This window comes from Narcine bancroftii, chromosome 14, assembly GCF_036971445.1.
Source record: "Narcine bancroftii isolate sNarBan1 chromosome 14, sNarBan1.hap1, whole genome shotgun sequence".
Taxonomy (NCBI): domain Eukaryota; kingdom Metazoa; phylum Chordata; class Chondrichthyes; order Torpediniformes; family Narcinidae; genus Narcine; species Narcine bancroftii.
The window spans coordinates 1,404,457-1,417,225 of record NC_091482.1 but is presented as its reverse complement, the minus strand read 5'-3'; the positions used below and the strand labels follow the sequence as shown (position 1 = coordinate 1,417,225).

The following is a 12,769-nucleotide window of genomic DNA, read 5'->3' as shown; positions in this document are numbered from 1 at the left end:
AGCATCTATCAGAAGTATAGTGACCAGTGTTTCAGATCTGGGCTACCTGTCGAAGGGCCCAGCCCAAACTGTTGGTCACCCGTTGCTTCTTATGGGTGTTGCGTGACCTGCTGAGTTTCTCCAGCACGTTTGTGTATTGCATCTGCGACAAGTCTCGGGTGACCTACTGACTGCTGTTGTGGGAAGGGAGTGGAGGAGGCTGGTCTGCCAACTATAATCTCTGTTATTCTGCAGTGTTTGTAGTTCAAGGAGTTAATGACCTTCCTGTCAAGAAGCGAGCAGATGCCAAGAGAAACCTGAGCAAGATGTTGGAACATCGGTTCCTGGATGCCAAACTCTTTCACCTGGACACAGAGCAGGAGGCCACACTGGTCATCAGGCACGTGGCCATGCAGAAGCAGAGACGGCTGGCCTTCAGAGACTGTCGCTCCTACCTACTGGCTCAGCACATGGCCTTTGAAGCCAGTGATGAGAGCGGCCTCGTAGGGACGCTGAAGGTATCCGGTTACGTCCGAGGACAGGCTCTGGATGTCAACAAGCTAGTGCACATAGTTGGACACGGGGATTTCCAGATGAGCTGCATTGATGGGCCACCTGATCCCATGCCCCTGAACCCCAAGGTCACAAAGAAAACATTGGGTGCTGAGGTGAGAGTGAGTGGCAAGAGTCTACTGCTATGGAGAGGCTCGGGGAGTGCATCTGGATACTGTGGGGATGCTCGGGGAGTGGATCAGGCTGGTGTGGGGGGGCTTGGGGAGTGGATCGGGCTGGTGTGGGTGGGCTCAGGGAATGGATCTGGCTGATGTGGGGGGGTTTGGGGAGTGGATTGGGCTGGTGAGGGGAGGCTTGGGGAGTGGATCAATGGACATGGAGAACGTGCAAACTCCACACAGACTACAGCGGAGGTGTGGATTGACTGGGTCAGTGACCCAATTGACACTACCACTTTGTGCCCATGTAATTACAGAGGGAACGTGGCTCTGGGACAGACTGTTCCGTCCAGTCACTGCACCAGCCTGCTATCTATCCTCCACTCACTCTATCGCTGTGACCTGGCACTGATCACTATGCCACTGAAATCGGGATTTCTTTCTCTCGTCTTCCTTCATCACCTGAACCCCTCGATCGAACCTCACTTCAACTTTCCCACACAACTGTTAACTGGCTTCCCGTAAATGAGGCAAACATTTCCCGTTCATGCTCGTTCATCTCCTGTATTGATACCAAGTCCACTCGTGGCCTTGATGAGTGCTCATGCTGGGAAGGGCCTGTACATTTCCTTCACTTGTTACCCTTGAAGATGGATTTTTCACGTTTCCATGTGTCCACTCATTTGTAATGGAAGCATTGCAGATCGCGATGAATATATCCGCTGCCATGTCTGCATGAACAGGAGAGTGGAATTATGATGCTTCACCTTGTTCTCTGGTGGAGACATGGAACTAAGAAATTCCAGTAGTGTTAGAACACTTGGGGTGAGCTTGTGCCTTTTGTGTTATCATTTTAGGAGCCTGCTGCAGAGATGGAAGAAGACTTGAAAGTTCTCATGAAAGTGGATCGCAGCAAGCAGGAGTCACTGGATTCTGAGGTGGTGCCTGACCCGATGGAAGGGGAGCAGACATGGCCAACGGAGGAGGAACTGCAAGAGGCTAATGGTGGGCACTGGGCACACTGACCTCTACAAGTGTCACCCTGAAACATCAGGAGGAGGCCATCGAGCTTGATCTGGCTGTGGACTCTGCTCCACCCACTTGCCTGCTCCCCATCACTCTTAATTCCCTGCACTGCAAAGTCCCCTTCACCATAAGACATAAGAGCAAAAATAGCTATTCAGCCCATTGAGTCTGCCCCATCATTCAATCATGAGCTGATCCATTCTCCCACTCAGCCCCACTGCCCAGCCTTCTCCCTGGCTAATCGAGAACCTAACAATCCCTGTCTTAAATACATCCAGTGACCCAGCCTCCACAACCACCTGTGGCAATAAATTCAAACATTCAGCACCCTCTGGCTGAAGAAATTCCTTCATATCTATTCTAACAGACGCCCTTCAATCCTGAAGTTGTGCCCTCTTGTCCTAGACTCTCTCACCGTGGGAAACAACCTTTCTACATCTACTCTGTCCACGCCTTTCAACGTTCAAAATGTTTCAATGAGAATCTCCCCACCTTCATTCTCCTAAATTCCAAACATTTCTGTGGAAAAGTGATCAAAGTTGATGCTGGGTGGCAGGCAGATGTTAAGCTTGGATAGTGCTAGAGAGAGGGTGAGGGTGACAGATAGAATCAATGAAAGCCCATAAACTATAGTTTCTAAAATTTGAATGGTTGGAGACACTCAGCTGGTTGCACAACATTTGTGATGGGTGAAACAGCTAACGTTTCTGGTCACAGACCTTTCATTAGATCTAAGAATAATGTTTGAAATGGGCAGGATTAAATCTGTGGCCTTACTGGTCAGAGAGCTACCTGGTACAAACGGTATGTGGTTCAGTCTCCTTTCTAATTGGAGGTTCTTACGAGTGGAACTTCAAAGTAGAATCTGTGGAAATGTCCAATAGCAGAGTTTCACTGAGAGTCAATACCTTCCTGTTTGCCTCTCTGCTGGCTGTGTGCTCCCTTGATCTGCTCTCTGGGGCAATTTATGCTGGCAGGGCTATGAACTGTTGGGTTGGACCTGTGTCAGGAAGTGAGGGGATCTTCTCTTCCTTGAGTTGAAGCCTCAGTGTTTTCAATGCTCATTCACGGACGGGTTCATCTTGCTGATTTAGATGCACTGAAAGAAAACAGGAAGATTGTTCGCAGAGTCCCAAAGGGCACATCAGACTATCAGGCTGCCTGGATTCTAGATGATGAGGATGGGCTGGAGGAGGAGGAGGAAAGTCATGAAGATATGGAGCAGCCAGACCTGATGGAGGAAGTGTCACAGGTAAGGCACACGTGGATATATCACACATAAACGATGTATGTATCGTCTGGAGGGAGTGGTTGGCTTCCTTGGAAGACTTTTTGCATTTACGGCACAGCATATAGTGGTTAGTGCAACAGTGTTTTAATGCCAGCGACTGGGACCTGGGTTTGCATCCCACGCAGCTGTAAGGTGTTTATATTCTCCCTGTCTCTGTATGGTTTCCTCTGGGGACTCTGGATTCCTCTCACCATTTGAAACGTACTGGGGTTGTAGGTCATTTGTGCGTAACTGGGTGGCACAGGCTCGTGGGCCGAAATGGCCCGTTACTCTGCTGTATGTCTAAATATAAAAATTTAAATTTAAAATTTCTCTGGTGCCAGGAAACTGCAGTTCAATTCCACTCTCCAACGTCAGCACCCATTTTAACTGCTGCTGTGTTCTCCAGGATAGGGCTCCCTTGTTCACTGCTCTGCTGAACTGTCTTCTATGGTGGATGAACGCATCTGAGCCAGGAGGCTGTGAGAGTGAGGTGCAAGATGCTCTAAATGGTGGCCTCTTCCATTGGGAACACAGCCACTGGCGAGTTCCCATGTTGCACACCCTCTTTGATCAAAACCGTATCACCAGTTCTTTGCTGACTAACTCCTGGAATTCTGTGGCTCAGTAGGGGTGTCAACATGAGGCTGGTAACTGTTCAAGAAGGTGAGGGTATTTAGGGGTGCTGGCCTTGTTGGTGACAGCCAGATCCTGAAATCCTGTCAGGGAATGTGTACTCATTTCGTGTCAACTAACATTTGTATGGCTGTACAAAGTAGCAGGGCAGAGCACCATGAGAGAGCATGGTGGGGGCACAGTTAGTACATAGCAAGGGCAGTATGAGAGCACTAATGAGGGAGTCTGGCAGCTGCAGGGAAGATGATTTCACACTTGCACCTTCTCCCTGATGTGAGGAGGGAGAAGTGGGTGTCCTGGGTATGATGGGTCCGTCAGTATGTTAGCTGCCTTTCCTGGGCAGCACAAGGTGTAGATGGAGGGAGGTTTGTGGGGTGTCTGAACTGCATTCACTACCTTCTGTAGTTTCTTCTGATGCTAGGGAGAGCAGGTCATGTACCACACTGAGATACATCCAGGTAGAATGCACCGTGTCAATGCTGTTGAGGCACGTAGGGGACATCCCATACTTAAGCCACCTAAGGAAGTAGAGGCGTTGGTGTACCTTAAGACCAGAAGACATAGGAGCAGAATAGGCCATTCAGTCCATCAAACCCTGCCATTCAATCATGAGCTGATCCATTTCCCCACTCACCCCCACTCCCAGGCCTTCTCCCTATAACCATTGATGCCCTGACTAATCAATAACCTCTCAGTCTTTGCCTTAAATACTTGGCCTCCACAATCGTCTCTGGCAACAAATTCCACCGATTCACCACCCTCTGGCTGAAGAAATTCCTCCGCATCTTAGTTCTAAGTGGATGCCCTTCAATATTGAAGTTGTGCCCTCTTGCCCCAGACTCTCCCATTGTGGGAAACAACCAACCTTTCGACATCTGCTCTGTCCACATCTCTTGACCATTGTGTCAGTATGGTTGGTCCAGGTTGAGTCATGGAAATGATTACTCCCAGGAACTTGAAGCTGTCTACAGTCTTCACTGATGTGGACAGGGCTGTGAGCTCTAACCCCTTTGTTGAGGGGGAGGTGATCTTGGCACCAGGCCACTAGACTCAATATCCTGTTTTCGTCATTATTGATACCACTGTCGTCTTGTCGTCAAGTTTGAAGGTGGAGTTGGAGCAATATTTGGCTATACAGTTGTGGATGTAGAGGGAATGTAGTTGGGGACTGTCCACATCCTTGTGGAGCACATGTGTTCTTCACTGATTATGACAGGATGTTGTGGATTCAGTTGCAGAGGGTCACTGAGATCCTGAGGTTTAGGGATGAGTTTGCTGTGTATGGAAGATGGTTGATGAACAAAGGTGAACTTGGCGTCCATGTTCCAGAGAAAAGTGCAGAGCGAGGGAAACGGCGTCTGCTGTCGGCCTGTTGGGATTCTTCTCATTGATGTGTCTGTGTGCTTGTCAAATGGCTGGTGCCTTTACCTCTTACCAGCACTGACTGTGTTTGAAATGAGGAAGTATGTCTGCATTTTCAAAATGCAGTTTGATAAAACTCCAAACAAAAGTTTGGAACAAAATCAGGATTCATGAAGTTGGGAGTTTCTTTGAAGGAGAGGAGAAAGTAGGAACTCCTGGTTATTTTCATTCTGCTTCCTGTTGTGCGCAAGGGCCAGTCCTCCGCATACCCAGGTTGATATCAGTGGCTTGGACGAACATATAGTTGAACGAGGAGCTTGTAGAAGGTTGACAGGAAAGTTGGTTGTGACGATAACTAGGAATATTGACAAGTTAAAAATATGGGGATTGGAAAATGGCGAGTGTAGTATAATATGGGCAAATTCAGTTTTCCCTGTTAGAAATAGAGGAAAAGCAGAAATATGAGTAAATCTTGGTGTTTAGTGTGCTGGGGTATGATCCACGAAGTAAACATTAGGATCACAGCAAGCCATTAGAAAAGCAGGTGTTACACAGAAGCAAGGAAGTTTGCTGAGATTGTCCACAGCTTTAATGAGGCCACGTATGGGAGAGAGTGGCGAGGTGGTGGTGCACGAGGTTGCAGAGGCCACTCTGGCTCCTCACAACAGTGATATCCCCAACCCACGATGTTGGATCTACAATCAGGGAAACCCCTCAAAATACAAAATACGAACTGGACTTTAAAATTAGTGAACTGGATTGGTCAGATTCTGTGCGGATTAAATGTACCGAAACAGGGAACACAGACTGCTGCAAACGGTGGAGTGGATCATGGGGAACAGGTGGGAGACCATTGGAAGTGTTGCTAGAGAAGGCAGGAGTAAAAAATGGGCCAGCATCAGGATTAGGCTGAGAGTTAACCTCCTTAGACCTATGGTCCCGACGATCCCCTCAAATGTAAGATCGCTGGAGAAGAAGATGGATTAGCTGAGGCTGCATCTGAACTAGAGAGTACTGTAGGGCTGCTGTGCTCTAGTGTTTATAGAAATGTGGCTCCAGGACATCATTCCAGGCTCAGCCATCCAACTGGATGGCCATATCTCCTTAGGGCAGACAGATATTGCTGCTTCTGGCAAGACTCGAGGAGGGGGACTGTGCATCAACGAAGACTAATACACCAATGTCTCTGTTGTGAAGATCCTCTGCTCAGCAGAGATAGAATACCTCCTGGTGAAATGCAAACCCTTCTACCCGCCCAGGGAATTCTCGGGCATGCTGATTGCTGCAGTCTACATTCCGCCTTCACTAATGCTGAAGCCATGAAGGAGCTTTACGGTGCCAACTGCGAAGCCCAGACTTTCCACCCTGACCGTGTCATGATTGTTGCTGGCGACTTCAATCACGCCCACCTGAAAATGGTCTGACCACGGTTTCAACAGCTCGTGAACTTCGCCACCAGAGGAGAGAACACCTTGGATCGGGTGTACACCAACGTCCCTGTTGCATACAAGCCTGCACCTCGCCCCCACCTTCGTTACTCATAACATATCTGTCCTGCTAACCCTGGCGTACCCGTCTGCATCACTGTGTGGGACAGTTACTGCAGGAAATGGAGGTGAGCTCAATCCACAGGACCATAAAAGCAGCAGAGAGAATCACTGGAGTCTCTCGCCTTCCCACCATCGACGTGATCAACCGGGATTGTTGTCAGAAGAGGGCGCACAAAATCATTGAGGACCCTTCCACCCCACTCACAGCATTTTTCAGCTGCTCCCGTCGGGGAAGAGATCCAGGAGGATCAGAGCCAGCACCACCAGGCTGAGGAACAGCTTCCCACGAGTAGTGGGAATTCTGAATGGAACCACTCACACTGACCCTCCAAGACTCTCATTTCTGCAAAGTAATATTTATGTATTTATTTGTATAGATGAAATACTTGCCCTGCACATGTATTATTTGTCTGTATGTGTGTTATGTCTGGTTGTGTGTCTATATGTTTTGCACAGAGGACCGGAGAATGCCGTTTTGTCGGGTGGTACTTGTACAATCAGATGACAATAAACTTGACTTGAGTGCGTTATTTAGTCCTAGTACTGAATGAAGGTTGGGTATGGAATCTGGAGGTGAAGATCATCCTGCCCTGAGCTGCTTCATGTCTGGGTCTGGTCCCAAGCTGCCTTCACCTGACGTGTCCCAGTATTTCCTACCTGCAGGCTAGCAATGAGAGTGACCTTGAAAGAGAGGCTACAGAGGAGTTTGAAACCATGACCTTGCCTGAGAGTGTCCGAGACGATAACTACGATGAGAAGATTGATGAAGCTGAGGAGAAGGAGATGCTGGAGAAGTACAAACAGGAGCGGATGGATGAAATGTTCCCAGATGAGGTGGACACTCCCAAAGATGTTGCTGCTAAAGTCAGGTATGTGGGTGCTGGGGTTGCCTGTCTGGTGACTGCTTACCATTCACCACGTTTGGTTAAGTGTCGGGACCAGCCATTGAACTGAATTACACAGGCGAGACCATTCCACAGATAACCTCCCATACTCACAGATTCCCTTCATATCCAGCTGTGAATGTGGCCAGTGATTGAGCCTCCACAGTCCTCCCAGTGAGAAGTCCCCACCTCAATCTATTATGACCCCTTGTTATGAAGATGTGATCCCAGGTCCTGAAGATCCCAGACTGAGAAAATGTCATCTCTGCCCCTAACAAGACCCAGACGAATTCTATATATTCAGTGAGATCATCCTGAGTTCCTGTACGACAGTAGGTCCAGCCTGCTTTGTATGTCCCAGAATCATTCCAGTGAACATTGTCTGCACTCCCTTTTTACAAATCCATCACTCAAGAGAACCTAGCAACAGGAGGAGGCCAATTAGCCTTTCAAACCTGTTCTGCCACTCAGAATGGTTATGACAGATGTACACCAGCCATTTTTAATCTTTTCTCAGCTATGGACCTCCACCCCCACCCCGTTCAAAGATTATGGGTCCCCTTCCCCGTAAAGCAGTCAAGTTTTGGTTTCTTTTCATCTACCGACTACATTTAAAAATAATTTACATGAAAAGAAAACCAGGCTTTTACTTAAGTGTGTTATGGCCCCCAAGGGAATGTGGGGGACCAGTTGAAAATGGCTACTCCACACTGCCCTTAACCTTTCTGTGTCAGTTCCCCACAACATTCACTTCCTCGATGTTTCCAATACTTCTTCATCTCCACCCCAAATACATCCAGTGATCCAGTCTCCACCAGGCTCGGAGACAGTTACTGAGAACTACCACCCTTGAAGAAATGTTGATGCACCTTGATGACCCCTTGTTTTCGATGACTGGCCCCTTGTTTTGTGACTGTGCCCCCCACTCATTCCAAGGAATTCAACCCCAAGCAGACCAGCCTCTTTCAGTAGAACAACTCTCTTATTAGGTTAATCTTTGAACTGTCCTTGGTGTAACTGTGGAAGGGCAGCTCAGTTTCCCAATGTGTCAATGTGCCATTTGGTTACTTTGCACACAACTTGACCATTTCTCGTAAACCTCGCAGGTTTCAGAAGTACAGAGGTTTGAAGAGCTTCCGGGCATCTCCATGGGACCCGAAGGAGAACCTGCCTCGAGATTATGCCAGAATATTCCAGTTCCAGAACTTTACCCGAACAAGGAAACGGATCTTCAATGATCTGGGCGAGGAGCAGGAAGGTGCAATGGTAACGTGTCTGTGTATTGCAGAGCTGACTTGTGTTCTTCACTCTTCCAAGCTTTAGAGTTAAAACATGATGCTGGAGAAACTCAGCAGGTCAAACAGCGTACTTTATGTAGCAAAGATAAAGGTACTTAACCAACATTTCGGCCTTGAACCCTTCACCAAAGTATGAGCAAAATGTAGACAGGCACCCGAGCTTGTATACAAATATTAAAATACAGAAATATTATGTTTAAATAAATACTTGAGTTACGGAGGGTCAGTGTGAGCAGTTCCTTTGGTCGTTCAGCATTCTCACTGCACGTGGGAAGAAGCTGTTCCTCAGCCTGGTGGTACTGGCTCTGATCCTCCTGGATCTCTTCCCTGAAGGGAGCAGCGAGAAGATGTGTGGAAGGGGTCCTCAATGATTTGGCGCATCATCTTCAGAAAACAATCCCAGTAGATCATGTCAAATTGGGGGTGGGGGGAGATATCCCAGTGATCCTCTCTGCTGCTTTTATGGCCTTATGGATTGTCCTCTGATCTGATGCACTATAGCAGGGGTGGCCAAACCGTGGCTCGCGAGCCACATGCAGCTCTTTGACCTTTAATATGCGGCTCGCTGCTGGTCTCTTCCCCACCACCCCCCCCCCCCCCCCCCCACCCTCCCACCTCACCTGCCCGACTCGCGATGCCGGTCTCTTCCCCTCGCCTGCCCGACTCGCGTCTTTAATAGGCTGATATTTGTAGCATTGTATTTTAGTCATAAAAATATCTGATTATAATAAGACTAATTTTGTAAGGTGGAAATCTGATTAAAATATCTAATTTTTTTGGTTTACTTTTTTTGTGATTACAGAAACTAATACAAATTAACAGTTTAAAAACTGCAGGCATGAATAAATATTATTGCATTTTTTAAAATTTATATAAAATTTTTGTTGCAAAATGTTTATGTAACAATAAAAACGTATGTGTGAATTTTGTTCATGTCATGTGGCTCTCAAGCATCTGAGCTTTATCGTTTGTGGCTCTTACATTAAGCAAGTTTGGCCACCCCTGCACTACAGCTTGACCATAGAACAAGAGTTCCACCTCAGTTCCTGTCTCATGTCACAGCTGCATCCATGAATCAGAGCAGTGCACCTTGATTGCCTGGACTCCACAGCAGGGAGATGTGTCCATGGGACAGAGACTCAAATGGTGAGAACTGCCTCAAATGGGATTTACCCGAAGTGGCACTCCAGCAAGACATGGTGAACCTGGTGCTGCAGCCTCCATGCATTGAAGGCCAATGTGCTGAGTTATGCCAGATAGATTGGAACTTGCTGAGGGGTGGAACCTGTGTTCATGCCTCATGGTTCTCAGCCTCATGGCTGTTTCTTCATTTCCAGCCTGGATGGTATGTTACGGTCCACATCGACAATGTGCCACGATCGGTGGTGGAGAGTTTCAAGCCCCAGACACCTTTGGTCCTCTTCACCCTGCTGCCTCATGAACAGAAGGTGAGGTGGGCATGGTTATGGGAGTGAAAGGATGGCACTAGGATGGGTGAATGGGGCCAGGGTTGGAGATGGACAGCAGTATTGTGACTGCTAATATTTATTCAACACTCAGTGGTTGAGAGAATGAGATAATTCTGTTTTAAAGACCTGACCTCCCAGTACTGTACCCTGGTGTTACACAGTGACAGACCCCTCCCCAACAGTACTGTACCCTGGTGTTACACAAGGACAGACCCCTCCCCACCAGTACTGTACCCCCGTGTTACACAGGGACAGACCCCTCCCCACCAGTACTGTACCCTGGTGTTACACAATGACAGATCCATCCCCACCTGTACTGTACCCTGGTGTTACACAGGGACAACCCCTCCCCACCAGTACTGTACCCTAGTGTTACACAGTAACCTACCCGTCCCCATCAGTACTGTACCATGAACTATGTCTAGTGCTGTGTGTACACCAAGGTAGATCTGATGAGGGGGTTTCCTTGGTGATGGGGGTGGTGGGGGGGGGGGGATCTGAAGCAGTGGTTTGAGGACTGTCACAGTACCCTCTCTTTTCCAGATGTCAGTCGTCCATTTCTTGCTCAGGAGACATGCGAGCAACACTGAGCCCATCAAATCAAAAGAGGAGATGATTTTTCATTGCGGCTTCAGGCGATTCCGGGCCCCTCCGCTCTACTCCCAGCACACAGCAGGTCTGTGTGGTCTCTGTGTCAGGGTGGGGTTGGGCAGGGGTCTGCTAAGGTGGGGGTCAATCCCCAGGGTGGGGTGGCATAGGTCTGTCCCCAGTATTGGTGGGGGTTCTGTCACCCTGGTTGGGGTGGGCGAGAGTCTGTTACCAGGGAGAGGGTGGATGGGGGGTCTGTGGCAGGGCAGAGGTCTTTGTGGCAGTGTGGAGTCTGTGCCAGCAAGGGGATGGGCAACTTTCTCATCAGGGTTTGCTTCATTGAGTATGTGCGTCTGAACTCAGCTTGTGCCCCTTAAGGAAATGTGGGAAACTGTGGCCTTGATCCACTGCAGTTGGCTGTGACCCCCACCCCACACGGAACCTGCAGATAGTGGTGCACTGTGCCCTGGTGATCTCCTCTTGGGGTGGGAGACTGTGTGAGGGGTCAATTAGAGGAGCTCCAGTACAGAGGGGTGCCCTTGCTATTGGGGTGAGTTGGGTGGTGTGTTGAGCTCAGGCTGGTTGATAAGAGGACAAGATCTTCAATCACGTCCCCTTCCCTCCCACAGCCAACAAATTCAAGTACGAGCGGTTCCTGCGTTCCAACACCACCTTGGTGGGTTCGGTGTACTGCCCAATAATGTTCCCTCCAGCCTCCATCCTCATGTTCAAACAGAGAACCAATGGTGTGTATTGGTTCTCCCTGGGTGGGTGGGTGGGTGGGGGAAGGCAAGGGTGGGTAGAGGTGTGTGTGTGTGTGGAGGTATGTGGCAGAGGGGGCTGTGAGTGGATGCACATGTGTGCAGCGGAGTGGGGAGGCGTGTGGGGCAGGAGTGCATGGCTGGGTGAGAGAAGAGGGATGTGTAGCTGGTGGGAGGTGTGTGTTGGTGTGTGTGGCAGAGTGGGGAGGCTTACATGTAGTTGGGTGATGGGGTGAGAGGGCTGTTTTGCTGGAGGGAGGTGGGTGTGGGGGAGAGGGGACTGCGAATAGGTGGGGGTGTGTGGATGGGAGAGAGGGGTGCTGGTGGGTGGTGAGGCTAGTGTTTATAAATGCCCCTGCCTCTTACCCTGAGATCTGCTCAGGTATGCAGGACCTAATAGCCACGGGCTCTGTGCTGAACGTCGACCCAGACCGTGTGATCGTGAAGCGGATCACCTTGAGTGGCCATCCTTTCAAGATTATGAGGAAAACCTCGGTGGTGCGATACATGTTCTTTAATCGAGGTAAGGGCATGGGGGGCTGGGAAAGGTGGTATGCGCGGGATGGGAGATGGACAGTGACAGGTGGGGGTGGTCATAATCACCGTGATCTTATTCATGACAACGGGAAGGATCTGCTTGAATTCTGTGATGCAAGTGTCTCACAAGCACTGTTCTTGCCCAAGGAGTGTGTGAGGGAGCTTCGCCCCGCCCTGGGAGTGTTGAGGGAGCTTCATGTCCCTGCCCTGGTAGTGTTGAAGGAGCTCTGTGTCATCACCCTAGGAGTGTTGAGGGAGCTTCTCCCTGCCCTGGGAGTGTTGAGGGAGCTTCTCCCAGCCCCGGGAGTGTTGAGGGAGCTTCACCCCGCCTCGGGAGTGTTGAGGGAGCTTCGGCCTGCCCTGGGAGTGTTGAGGGAGCTTCGGCCTGCCCTGGGAGTGTTGAGGGAGCTTCGCCCCACCCTGGGAGTGTTGAGGGAGCTTTGCCCCGCCCTGGCAGTGTGTGAGGGAGCTTTGCCCCGCCCTGGGAGTGTTGAGGGAGCTTCGCCCCACCCTGGGAGTGTTGAGAGAGCTTCGCACCACGCCGGGAGGGTTGAGGGAGCTTCGCCCCGCCCCGGGAGGGTTGAGGGAGCTTCGCCCCGCCCCGGGAGGGTTGAGGGAGCTTCGCCCCGCCCCGGGAGGGTTGAGGGAGCTTCGCCCCGCCCCGGGAGGGTTGAGGGAGCTTCGCCCCGCCCCGGGAGTGTTGAGGGAGCTTCGCCCCGCCCCGGGTGTGTGTGAGGG

The 12,769-nt window shown here is 50.0% G+C and overlaps 1 protein-coding gene across 1 annotated transcript in view; it reads left to right on the top strand.

Annotated features, from left to right (window-relative positions):
* The window catches only part of tsr1 (TSR1 ribosome maturation factor), a 33,494-nt gene that overhangs the window by 13,688 nt on the left and 7,037 nt on the right, over positions 1-12,769 (top strand). Inside the window, 9 exon segments of the mRNA XM_069910303.1 lie at positions 235-647; positions 1,508-1,655; positions 2,771-2,928; positions 7,158-7,363; positions 8,485-8,644; positions 10,014-10,124; positions 10,689-10,821; positions 11,363-11,479; positions 11,877-12,017. Coding sequence (XP_069766404.1) covers positions 235-647; positions 1,508-1,655; positions 2,771-2,928; positions 7,158-7,363; positions 8,485-8,644; positions 10,014-10,124; positions 10,689-10,821; positions 11,363-11,479; positions 11,877-12,017 — 1,587 coding nt within the window.